The sequence below is a fragment of the Vulpes vulpes genome, chromosome 6 (genome assembly GCF_048418805.1).
Source record: "Vulpes vulpes isolate BD-2025 chromosome 6, VulVul3, whole genome shotgun sequence".
In the NCBI taxonomy this organism is placed as follows: domain Eukaryota; kingdom Metazoa; phylum Chordata; class Mammalia; order Carnivora; family Canidae; genus Vulpes; species Vulpes vulpes.
The window spans coordinates 92,179,573-92,192,644 of record NC_132785.1 but is presented as its reverse complement, the minus strand read 5'-3'; the positions used below and the strand labels follow the sequence as shown (position 1 = coordinate 92,192,644).

At 37.5% G+C, this 13,072-nt stretch overlaps 1 protein-coding gene across 1 annotated transcript in view; it reads left to right on the top strand.

Annotated features, from left to right (window-relative positions):
* Window positions 1-13,072, top strand: part of DLGAP5 (DLG associated protein 5) — a 40,740-nt gene that overhangs the window by 18,112 nt on the left and 9,556 nt on the right. Inside the window, exons 11-14 of the mRNA XM_072761624.1 lie at window positions 930-1,015; window positions 1,758-1,918; window positions 6,884-6,976; window positions 9,762-9,981. Coding sequence (XP_072617725.1) covers window positions 930-1,015; window positions 1,758-1,918; window positions 6,884-6,976; window positions 9,762-9,981 — 560 coding nt within the window. The remainder of the gene's footprint in view (window positions 1-929; window positions 1,016-1,757; window positions 1,919-6,883; window positions 6,977-9,761; window positions 9,982-13,072) is intronic.

The window sequence follows — 13,072 nt, the reverse complement described above, 5'->3', positions numbered from 1 at the left end:
GAGGATGCTTTCTCTAAAGAAACAGATTACGTTTACTTTGGGCCAGCATTTCTTAACCTTGGTGCTATTGACCTCTTAGACAAAGTAATTGTGTAGACCATCCTTCTGCATTGTAGGTTGTTTGGTAACATCCCTGGCCAGTAGCATTCCTCTAGTTCATGACACAGAAATGTCTCTAGACATTGTCAAATGTGTCCTAGGGAACAAAATTAGACCTCTGTTGAGAACCATTGCCTTTGGAGTGACAAGCAAAGCCTAATAATTATAGAGAATCTGTAAGGCTCTGTCACTGTAATTCCATAGTTAGAGTTTTTAGCTTCAAACTTACTTTTGAGGGATCCCTGGGTGGCGCAGCGGTTTGGCGCCTGCCTTTGGCCCAGGGCGCGATCCTGGAGACCCGGGATCGAATCCCACGTCGGGCTCCTGGTGCATGGAGCCTGCTTCTCCCTCTGCTTCTCTCTCTCTCTCTCTCTCTCTCTCTCTCTCTCTCTGTGACTATCATAAAATAAAAAATAAATAAATAAAAATTTTTTTAAAAAGTCTAAAAAAAAAAAACTTACTTTTGAGAGTTGAGTTGATGTTAGTTCCATGGACAAGAGCAGAACTAATAACAAGAGAAGTAGGGAATATCTGATTCTGTAAAGTCTCTAAAAAATAAGAATGGAAGAAATTGGAAATATTAGCATGAAAAGTGGGCTCTTGGTATTAGTCATTTGTGTAAGTTTTAGATGTAAAAAGAGAAACATAGGGTATTGATTTGTATTTATGGCTTTTAATGTATCACCGTACATAAAATCAGCATCAACTCTAAAAAATTAACATTGTACCTAGCTTTTATACCTTCCTAATATTATGTGTGTCATAATGCTAATACTTAGATATTAGTATGAGAAGCATTTGTAAAACTGAAATGTATGTCATAATTTTAGAAATATTCTTCGGTTAGAAACTGAGAAATTAACTTCGCACTGCCTTGAGTGGGACAGGAAGCTTGAATTGGACATTCCAGATGATGGTGAGGGAACATTTATATTTTTATTTTAGTTTTGGTTTTTAAAATATGGTTATAGTTATATTTATCTAAAACATAAAGATCTAGAATTGTCCAACTGAATGGTTACATTGTTATTTAAAGCAGCAAGAATTTTTCATATCTCAACATACATTTGCTAGTATCTCTGTGCTAAGATGGCACATGACTTAAAAGTTTAAGTAATTAGAATATTGATTGCTTTTCCTGAAAATTAGACATTTGCCTATTATTAAATTGACATGAGTGACATCTGTAACTGGTATTATCTAATTAAACAAAAATATTTTTCTGAATGAATATTATTACCTGAATCAATATGGAACAGATTTTCAGAAAAGTTCCTTAATCTTTCTTATCTGAGAAGCTGTTTAGAAAAGAATCATTTGTGTATTGTCAATGTGAAGTCCTTTGTAGATACTGATGTGTGATGAGTTGTTTGCAGTTGAAATCTTATTAAACAAACAAGGAGAGGTAGAGTGCTGCTGTTTGTGCAGCAATATGTATGAGAATGAATAATGCTAATTTTTAGCAGGAATTAAAGCAGATAGTGAAAGCTCGATGTTTGTAAAACAAAATTTTGTAATGGTATTTTTTTGTTTTGCATTAAGGTAAGAATTTGATTCTTCCCTAGGATATTTATGGTGAGATCTTCTTATCAGCTGGGGGCTGGCAATAAAGGTCCAGTTTTGTCCTTTAACTTTTAAAAACCTCATATTTCCTTTAGCTAAAGATCTTATTCGTACAGCTGTTGGGCAAACAAGACTCCTTATGAAAGAAAGGTTCAAGCAGTTTGAAGGGCTGGTGGACAATTGTGAATATAAGCGCGGTGAAAAGGAGACTACCTGTACAGATCTGGATGGATTTTGGGATATGGTTAATTTTCAGGTATGTGGTCAAGCATTTTCAGTGTATTCACTCTGAGATAGTCTTTTTGAAAATGAAGTTAACAAAAATAAACTATGAATAATGGAAGCTGATTTTTAGGTACTTGTAATACTAAACGAGATATTAGATATTATAAACTGTAAAGCACTATCTAAATTTTAAAGACTTTTTTTTTTTAAGATTTTATTTATTTTTTCATGAGAGACAGAGAGGTAGAGACATAGGCAGAGGGAGAAGCAGGGTCCATGCAGGAAGCCCAATGCGGGACTCGATCCCGGGACTCCAGGATCATGCCCCAAGCCGAAGGCAGACGTCTAACCTCTGAGACACCCAGGCGTCCCTGATTTATTTATTTTAGAGAGAGAGCATGGCGGGGCAGGGGGGCATGGGTAGAGGGAGAAGAATCTCAAGCAGACTCCTCACTGAGCATGGACCCTGTCATGGGGCTTGATCTTACAACCCTGAGATCATGACCTGAGCTGAAGAGTTGGACGCTTAACCGACTGAGTCACTCAGGTGCCCCCAGCACTGTCTAAATTTTATAACTGATGTCCACTTCTTCTCCACTTCAGGATGATTTCTATATGGTTTGGAAATTGAGATTATATTCAACTGTTGCATAGACTATAATGACTCTACATTTGAGAAAAATGAACAAAGTTAGTCTTTACTAGTTCAGATCATCTAGCAGTTACTGAGTTCTTACTACGTGCCTGGCATTGTACCAGAAATTTAAAACCAAGGCACATTCTCTCTCCCAGAGAAGTTCGTAGCTTATTAGTGAGTCAGACACAACATATAATTCTACTCTAATGTACAAAGTGCTATGATAGAGGGAATCACTAGGGAGATCAAAAAAGGTATGGGAGGAGATGATACTTGTACCTTTTTGACCTTATTTTAGAGATGAACATATAAAATACTTATAAAGGAACCAGTAGCCAATAATCATTAGATGTTTGAGGAAAGCCTTAAACCTGGGAGAGGTGGAGGGAGACAAAGAAGTCAAAGCAAACCCGGGAAGAAAGCTTTTTGGATGGAGGAAATGAGGATAATAAAAGAGAAAAGAACTTTAAAGATTTTATTTATTCATGAAAGACGCAGAGACATGTGGGACTCAATCCCAGAACTCCCGAATCACACCCTGAGCTGAAGGCAGATGCTCAACCACTGAGCCACACAAGCGTCCAAAGAACTATTAATGCGAGTGTTAATATTCTCAAAGAGACTCGAGTGTTAATTTCTCATCTGCCAAATAAGAACAGCTATTAAGAAAAGAACTATTCGAGACCAACAAAAGAATAGTCTTTGAAGATAAAAACTATGAGATTAGAAATATAAGGTTCAATAGAAACGTAGATTGTAAAGTTAAGATCTTCCATAATATGGGGGAGATGTAAAATAGGAGAGACTGAATAAGCTAAGAAACAGATAAGAAGATAAAGTGGACCAACCTAGAAGGTATAACATCCAAATAATAGGAATTTCAGAAAAAGAGAATAGAAAAGATAATGAAGAGGAATTGATCAATGAAATAGTTTAAATTTTCCCCCAGAACTGGAGGACCAGATTCGAAGGAGCCCATTGAGTGCCCAGCTTTATGGGTCAGAGTAGACCCACAGCAATGCACATGATTAAATATGATTGTACTACTTTGGGGATGAAGAGAAAAATCTAGGGACGCCTGGGTGGCTCAGTGGTTGAGCATCTGCCTTTGGCTCAGGGTGTGATCCCGGGGTCCTGGGATTGAGTCCCACATTGGGCTCCCTGCATGGAGCCTGCTTCTGCCTCTGCCTGTGTCTCTGCCTCTCTCTTGTGTGTCTCTCATGAATAAATAAATAGAATCTTAAAAAAAAAAAAAAAAGGAAAAAGAAAAATCTAGAAGTTCCAGGGTGAAAAAACAAGTTTTACACAAAAGGTCAAGAATCAAAATAGCCTTGGATTTCTCAACAGAAACACTGAAAGCTGAGAGAAAAATGCCCTCAAATTTCTGAGGGAAAATAACTTCCAACCTGGAGGCTTGTACCCAGCCAATTACATGTGAGAGTGAAAAGGCACTCTTTAGACACCCAAAGTCTCAAATTTTACCTCCCAAGTTTTCTTTCTTAGGAAACCAAGTAAGAATGTATCTCATAAAAGTAAAGGAATAAACCAAGAATCAGGTGGAGGTGGGACTGATCCTCAAGAGTGGGCTAAGGGAGTTGGGGCTGAAGAGACGTGACGTGAGGTGAGGTGTGCAGGTAGGAAGCAGTAGTTGAGATTGGAGCAGGAGGATGCATTGTTCTGTGAGATTGGTCTCTGCAAAGCTTAGCTAAATACACTACCTGCTTTGTTTGCTTTTTAAATTGTGTTTAATAGATGTATGCAGACTTTAGAGATGAATTGATGATAGATACATAAAAACTAAGCAAATGAAAAGCAAAAACAATGATTCAGTAAAGAAGTGAAGAAAACAATTTCAATCCCTATACAGCCCAGATGTGATTAGTGTTTAGGTAGTCATGATGATGTAAGTGTTGATTTATGACTGGTTTTCTTGTATATTTACCAGTTTTCATAATAATGAGTTGGCTCACTACCATCTTTCAGTAGTTACCAATTAATTTTGTGTTTTTTAGTAGTAGTAATTGATAGATTTGAAGGTTTTTGATGTGTTTGTATTGTTTACGTTTATCATCTATTGATATTCATTTCCCAACTTTGGCTGATAGGAGCCTCTTCAAGTTGGCTCCTGGAAGCTCTTTTTTTCCTTCTTTTTTTTCTTTAAGAGCTGTTTGAGATTTAATCTAATACCTAATTAGAATATTTTCAGCATAAAAACATCTTGCGTATGTGCAAGTCAATCCCCATGCCCACTCCAGCCCCAAGCAACTGACTATGGATTTGCCTTTTCTGGACATTTCATATTAGATACAATAATACAATATGTCATCTTTTGTATGTGGCTTCTTTCACTTAGCATGATGTTTTCCAGTTTCCTCCAGGTTGTAGCATGTATCTGTATTTTGTTGCTTTTCTTTGCTGAGCAGTATTTCATCATATAAATACATCACTCTCTAGTCACCAGTTGAGGGACACTTGAATTGTTTCCACTTTAGTGATTATGAATAGTCTTCCATGAATATTCACATACAAATCTTAGTGTGGACATTTGTTTTCATTACTCTTAGGGTATATATCTCGATATTGCTGGGACATATAGTAAATTGATATTTAACTTTTTAAGAAACTGCCAAGCTATTTTCCAAAGTGATTGTAACGTTTTACTTTCCCATCAACAATGTACTAGTTTTCCTATGACTCCACACCCTCACCAGTACTTGTTATTGTCTGTCTTAGGGAGCCATCCTAGTGGGTGCAAAAATGTTTGCTAAAGTAGTTTTGATTTGTGTTTATCTAGTGAACAGTAATGTTAATGATCTTTTCATGTGTTATTAGCCATTTATATGTCTTTGGTGAAATTTCTGTTTAAATCTTTTGGCCATTTTTAAATTGGTTTTGTCTTTTTATTATTGAGTTGTAAGTGTTCTTTATTCTGGATACAGGTCTTTTATCAAAAACATTATTTGCAAATATTTTTTTTCCCAGTTTGTGGCTTGTCTTAATTTTCTGAGTGGTGTCTTCTGAAGTATAAACCTTTTTAATTTTGATGGTGTTCAGTTTATCAATTTTTTTCTTCTCTATTATGACTTGGCATCATGTCTAGGAATTCTTTTTTGCCTGATGTCAGCTCACAAAGATTTTCCTATGTTTTCTTCTAAAAGTGTTGTAGTTGCACAGTTGGGTATCTGATTTATTTGGAGTTCATTTTTTTGTGTATGATATAGATAAGAGTCTAAGAGTTCATCTTTTCTCTTGTGGATATCCAATTTTCCCAGCACTGTTGTTGAAAAGACTTTCATTTCCTTGTTGTATTACATTGACACATTTGTTGAACATCAGTTGGTCGTAAGTGTAATCCGGAATCTTTTTGGAATTTACATTTTATTCAGGAGAGAGAAACTGAGAGTACATATATGTATAAATACATAATAGGGGGATGTGAAGCATGTTTGCTAAACTATTGACAGTGGTTACTTCTTTGGAGGAGATTTGGAAATACCAGAATGATGAGGATCATATGCTGACAACACTGACTCCATCTTTGGCCCTCTATCTTGTTTATGCCTGAACAATGACCTCTCTTGGGCTACGTGTTCTAGGTCCCGTGGAGATTAACATAAGCCCTTACTGGAATGTGGGAAGGCTTGTTCTGATCTTCCCTAAAGTGGCACATAGAAGGCTCCACTTCAGATAACTAGTAGAGATGAGGATCATACCAGGATAAGGATCATACATTCTCATCCTGCTAGTAGATATAGTACTTGAATCTTTTAAGATGACAGTGTGTCAAGAGAATGAGAAGTCAAGCCACAGACTGAGAGAAAGTATTTGCAAAAGACATTTTGTTTAAAAAGCGGTGGGGGATCCCTGGGTGGCGCAGCGGTTTGGCGCCTGCCTTTGGCCCAGGGCGCGATCCTGGAGACCCGGGATCGAATCCCACGTCGGGCTCCCAGTGCATGGAGCCTGCTTCTCCCTCTGCCTATGTCTCTGCCTCTCTCTCTCTCTCTCTCTCTCTGTGACTATCATAAATTAAAAAAAGGGGGGGGGGCATATTGTTCACATTGTATAATTTAGGAAACAAAAGCATCTAGTGTATCTTTCCTACATTTTAATGGTCAAAAATAAATTAGGACAGTTCTATCCTCTCTATGTAGATTCTGGAGCCTGTAAAACCAAAAATAACAGCAATTTTACTATAAGAATGCTTGATTTGAACACTAAATTGAGAATGACTTAGTCTAATTTTATATGACACGAGTCCAAGTCACCATTCTCAATTGTTTTTGAAGCTTCAGTTCATTAGTTTCTCATTTTAATATGGTTAGCATTAATCTGATAAACTTGTGCTTTATTTACTAACAGATAGAAGATGTAAACCAAAAATTCAACAATTTGACCAAACTCGAGGAATCTGGATGGCAGAACAATAATAATGTAAGCAAAAAAGTCCCTCAGGTAAGTTTGTGGTTTTATATCCAAATTTCTAATATAGATTCTTCTACTTTAATGAGTTTTTACTTTTAAGCTATAAAAACATTTAGCTTCAAATTTTTCATCTTTTTACAAATAAAGTGCCATATATCACTTAACAATGTCCCAATTGCTTTTGAAGAAAGAATAAGGAAATGGTCAACACTAAATTCAGTATTAATTCTGGACAGAAGTAGGTAGGTAGGGGCTATAATTGAATTGGGACACCCAGAGGGCTTCTAAGTTACTAAACAGTGGGTATATGTATGTTTGTTTTATACTTCAAACTGGGCATATCCATTTTGTTTTAATAATAATAGTAGTAGTACATAATTTATATAATACTTTATCTGTGCCAAATATTGTTCCATGTATTTTACACGTATAAACTCATTTAGTCATCACAACAGTCCTGTGAAGTCGGTTCTGTTCTCCCCATTTTACAGTTGAGAAACCTGACATCCAGAAATCGCTTGCCAAAAGTGGAGCTGGATTTCAAGGCCAGACTTTCTCATTCCAAAATCTGTGTTCTTAATCAGGACACTGCTTCTTCTGTGTTTTATATGCTCTTTTGAGTGATCTATTTCAACGTGAAAGAATTTTTAAATAGCAAAGAGGAACAATGGCACTTTAGAGCATCTATCTTCTTCCCTATGTGTTCTCTAAATTTTCTTATTTTCTCTGTAAAATTTGCTTTGTTAACATGATAGATTACATTCTTGTCTACTTGTTGCCAGTAATGTTTTGAACTCAAAGTTTGTGACCAGATGGATGCTTCTCAAACTACCTTACAGCGTTGCCAGTTATTCTTTATATTTTAGAAGAACACCTTTGGTTGTAGAATCGGGTTTCTAAATTAGCACTTTATTATTGTGTAATGTAATCCAAATAAAATCTCTGTTTTAAATCCTATCGTAGGAGTTTTAAGATGGTAGAGTATTAAAAGAACCTATTACAAAGTCATTTTACTAATGAAATCTCATGACAATTGACTAAATTAAATGAATGGATTTCAGATCTATTAACAGTAAAGAATACTGGAACATTTTGGAGCCCCTGTGGGTATCTCTTATTGAGTACCTGGTTCCGGGAACATTAATATCCTGAGCGTAGCAGATAAGGGCTATGTCAGTATAGCATTCTATGAGAGCCTTGTAATCCTGTCTTTGATCACCAGGTGTCTCTCTTCTCTTACTTTATTCTACAGGCTACTGTTAAGATTATGGAACAAACTATTACCTATACTTTGATACTTTTCCCTCTCACCTCTTATTCATTGATCTCTCATTCCATTAGTTAGCCTTGTTTTCTCCCTTCCTCTCTTTTACATCAGTTTTTAGACATGTTTAAGGGTCTTTGTTTCCATTAAAGAAAAAAACCACTCGTGATGTTCTCAACTCCCAAGCACAGGCAAGCATCTGGAATAAGTTGTCTATTCTGTTGCTACTATTTTGGTTCCTATCTCTCCAACTCCCTGTGTTTCAGCTTCACCCCTCTCTCTGCCTCTAGAACAGTTATCACTAAGGATATTGATTCTCTAGTTGCAGAGTTATCAGGTATGTACTTATAAAATCCAGTCCCTCTGCAGGATTAAATATGGTTGATTCCTTCCTTCTTGAAATTATGTTCTGATTTTCCTCCTGCCTCTGTGCCCGTTCTTCAATCATGTTTGCAAGTTTGTTTTTCCATTTATCCCTTACATGTTTTGTGAAATTCACATTCCTAACTCAACTCTCTTTTTCCCTTCCACATTCTTCCTGTGCAGCCTTACCCATCCTGTGATGAGTCCCAAATCTTTATTTCAAACTAGACTTACTGCTAAACTCTAGCTCTATATATCTTGACTCCATGTACCTTAAAATCAGGATGTCCCAACTGAAGTCACCCGCACATGCATCCCTGTTTCTTGATCTAAGAGAATGGTATTGACATCCCACTAGGTGTCTAAGGTAGGAACCTGGCTGTCTTCTTTAGTCCTTTCTCTGTTTCACCATCTCCACCCCCCACACATCCAGCAGATTGCTAAGTCCTCTCAATTTGTCCCCTTAAATATCTCTTGAAGCCATTCACGTTTTTCCATTTTTCCTCCTCAACCTAACTACTGTCCTCTTTTCCCAGTATCAGTGCAGTGGTGTCGTTTCTAACTGGCTTGTAACCCTCCAATCCATTCTCTGGGCTGTAGACAGAATGACCTTTCTGAAACACAAAGCCAGTAATGTTAATCTCCTGATTAAAAATCATCAGTAAGCTCTATTCCTTTGTCCTCTGTATAAATGTAGCTCCTTAAAAAGAGTTATGTGCAAGGGATTTTTTAATCTAGCTGTTGCTTATCTCCTCCCAGCTCCTCTGTGCTTTCTTTTGCTTCCGGCTTTGCAAACATGCTGTTCTCTGCACCCGCTCCTTTCCTCAGCTCATCTTGAGGTTAGCTTGACTGTGATTCCAGACCAGGGGCTACTTCCTGTCAGCCTTTCTCGATGACTCTGAAGATTGATTTGGGCGATAGTCTTGTGTTCTCTTACAGCTGTTGGATTTTGTATGAATCATGACATTTATTATTCTTAGTGTCCATATCTAGCCCTTCCTTAAGCTGGGAACTCCTTGAGGGCAGGGGACTTTGTCCTTCACCTTTTGACCCCCAGCATTTTTAGCACATATGAGGAACCTGATTAGTATATGATGAGTGTGTTAAATATTTTATGCACGCTTTAATTATTTTTCTTATAAGATGATAATGAGTAGCTTTAAGAAGTGTCATAATTTTTCTTTGCAGAAGAAAGTTGTCTCAGGGGTAGCAAGTAAACCCAAACAGGATGATGATGGAAGAATTGCAGCTAGAAATCGCCTTGCAGCCATAAAACATGCAATGAGAGAGAAGATGAAGCAGAAAGAACCTGTGGAGGCAGCGGCCTCTGTAATGCCAAAGGAAGTTGATAAAATAGTGTTTGATGCTGGATTTTTCAGAATTGAAAGTCCTATTAAATCCTTCTCAGGTTAGTTTTTCCTCTAAGACTCCTTGAGAGAAATACTCGGGTTAGACAGGAGCTCGTATGAGAGGTCACAAATAGTGTTCACATGAAGGCCTACAAACTCTCTGAGTCTGGAAAATAGACTACATGCTCACTCACACAGGCAAGGTATGTTTTGATGCATATGATTAGATTGCTTTAAGTGTGATGCATCTTCTAAAATGACTTTTATATTTTCTAAGTGATTTCATATCACTTAGATTTCATATCACATATTTCATATGTGAGGTAGGTCCCAGGATCCCAAGAGATAAGAGACATGATGGAAGCATGAGAAGTTAGGTGATTTTTCCTCAGGTTAGTTAGTTGGATTAGAATTTAAGATGCAAAGCATCTCAGGCTACCTTAAAATAAGGTTCTTAAAAATAAAATTAAGCCATCCCCCTTCATTTGTTGGGCTTTAAAATGAAACTTACAGGGACGCCTGGGTGGCTCTGAGGTTGAGCACCTGCCTTCTGCTCAGGACGGGGTCCCCCGAGTCCTGGGATTGAGTCCTGCATCCCTCTGCCTGTGTCTCTGCCTCTCTCTCTGTCTCGGTCTCTCTCTCTCTCTTTTAAATAAAATCTTTAAAAAAGTCAATGAAATGAAACTTAAAGAAAATGGAATTTGATTTAATTTTGTATTTAGAACTTATGCTCAGATTTTATAAAAAACAGTATATGTACTAATTTCCTTTTTTCTTTTTTTAAAAGATTTTATTATTCATGAGAGACACAGAGAGAGAGGCAGAGACACAGGCAGAGGGAGAAGGAGACTCCATACAGGGAGCCCAGCGTGGGACTCGATCCCGGTACTCCAGGATCACGCCCCAGGCCGAAGGCAGTGCTAAACCGCTGAGCCACTCAGGCGTCCCAATGAACTAATTTCCTAATTTAAAAATATTCCAAAATTGAACACCAATAAAAAATAAATTTATAAAAATAAAAAAATAAAATTAAAATTTTTAAAATTAAAAAATAAAAATATTCCAGTGAAACTGACTTTTAATACTTCAGGAAACCTTTCTTATGATTTATTTCTTATGATTTCTCAATAGCTATTTTTCAAAGGCTGTCTTTATTAGATTGAATTTATATATCTAGATTGAAATTACTTATTTATAAGCCACATAATGAGAGGTCATAGCTGAAGTCATCTCTTTGGTAAATCTTGGTAGGCACTTCTGTCAGTGCTTTAAGTGCTACATGCTTGTTTCCAAGGAAAAAGGGGCCAAATCCTCTTTAGGTACAAATCAGCTGAAGGGACTTTTTTTCCCTATTATTTAACTGTGTCCATGGGGATGTTTTCTGAGCATAAACTTGGGCTGCTATGTAATATTTACATTAAAATGTCAGTTTAGGGCAGCCCCAATGGTTCAGCAGTTTAGCACTGCCTTCAGCCTGGGGCGTGATCCTGGAGTCCCGGGATCGAGTCCCACGCTGGGCTCCCTGTATGGAGCCTGCTTCTCCTTCTACCTGTGTCTCTGCCTCTCTCTCTCTCTCTCTCTCTCATGAATAAATATATAAAATATTTTTAAAAATAAAATGTCAGATTAGAGGCACTTGGGTGGCTCAGTGATTGAGCGTCTGCCTTTGGCTCAGGTCATGATCCCGGGGTCCTGGGATCAAGTTCTTCATCAGGCTCCCCACAGGGAGCTTGCTTCTCCCTCTGTCTCTGAAAATAAAATTTAAAAAATAAAGTGTCAATTTATCACCTGATCTAATGTCAATTTAGATATTACACCTAGTGTGGTCTGGTTTGTATCCTTTAAGCAGCTGCACTTCTTAGGACCCTAGGAATTGCCTCCTTACTGCTAACTACCCGAGGTACTCATCACTGTGTATTCTTTCATGCACTCAACTTGGCATTTACGACTGGGGAGATTAAGGTTTATGACCCAAATCTATCTTGTTAAAATTGAGTTTTAGTTACAGAGCTCATGGTTTTGTATAAGGCTTATTACAGAAGTCCCCCAGAAAAGCCTCTCTCACTCCATTTGTCACTCCCTAGAGGCAACCACTTTTAGTTCCTGAAGGAGTCTTGAAGTCTTGAGTTATTTGACTATATTTTTTTTTTTCTCAAATTGTGTAAATTTTATTTTCGTGAATTGTTCCCGTGATTCACTCTCCTCGGTTCTCCCTGATCTTTCATTCAGAAATACCTATTTTGTTTTTTTCGGGGTAAATAGACTATTTTTATAATTTTTCCTGTATTTGTTTTCTACTTCCTGGATTTCCTCAACTTTCATGTTAGCTCTCGTGGTGGTTTATTATTTTTTGGTTCTGTTCTCATGGTATAAATTCCCAAGTGCTCTTTCTCCTACTCGGAATGTTCCATGTTATAACGTTCTGTTCTTGTTTGCTAAATGCACTGTCTTACCTTTCTGAGGATGGTAATGTTAGCTTTTATGTTTTCTTTCCCTGTCCAGTCAGTATTTGTTCTAAGATACTTGCATTTGTTTGGTTTGGGTTTCCATCTTTTGTATTAGAGGCTTTTCTTGGACATCTGGTGATCTTCACTACCTACTTGTGAAGAGCAGGTTTCTGCCCAGCAGCACATGGGTCACAGAGTCTTTACTCTGGAGTGATGTAGCTGTGCTATAGTGCTAGGCACCTACACATCACTATATTTCATTCTTTTCTCAGGGGCTAGTCAGATTCCCCAGAAAGATTCTTCCAGTCTGCTACCTAGGGGGTAAAATTCTGGCTTGTCAGCCTTTTAGGAGCCAGGTAGGAGGAAAAAACTGAGCATCTCAACAGTTTGTTTCTGATCCCCTTTTTTTCATATAGTACTAATCTTTCAACCTTACCTGGTATCCCCTAGACCAGAGACCTTCTTTTTCCCCTTTTTCAGGAAATAATCTTCTAGTTTTCTGGTTTGGGTGGTGGTGGAGGCAAGGGGACATGTTGACAGTTGCCTACCTGTGCAAAATGAGGAAAGGGCTCTATTTGTTCTTTAAACTGACTTTGAACTGATCTTCCTGCTTTTAACTACATTTTCATCTCTGCTTCCAGACATACTTGAGGCCACCAATTCTTTTGAGTGATGCTGTGGTATATATTGGGTTGATTCTCCT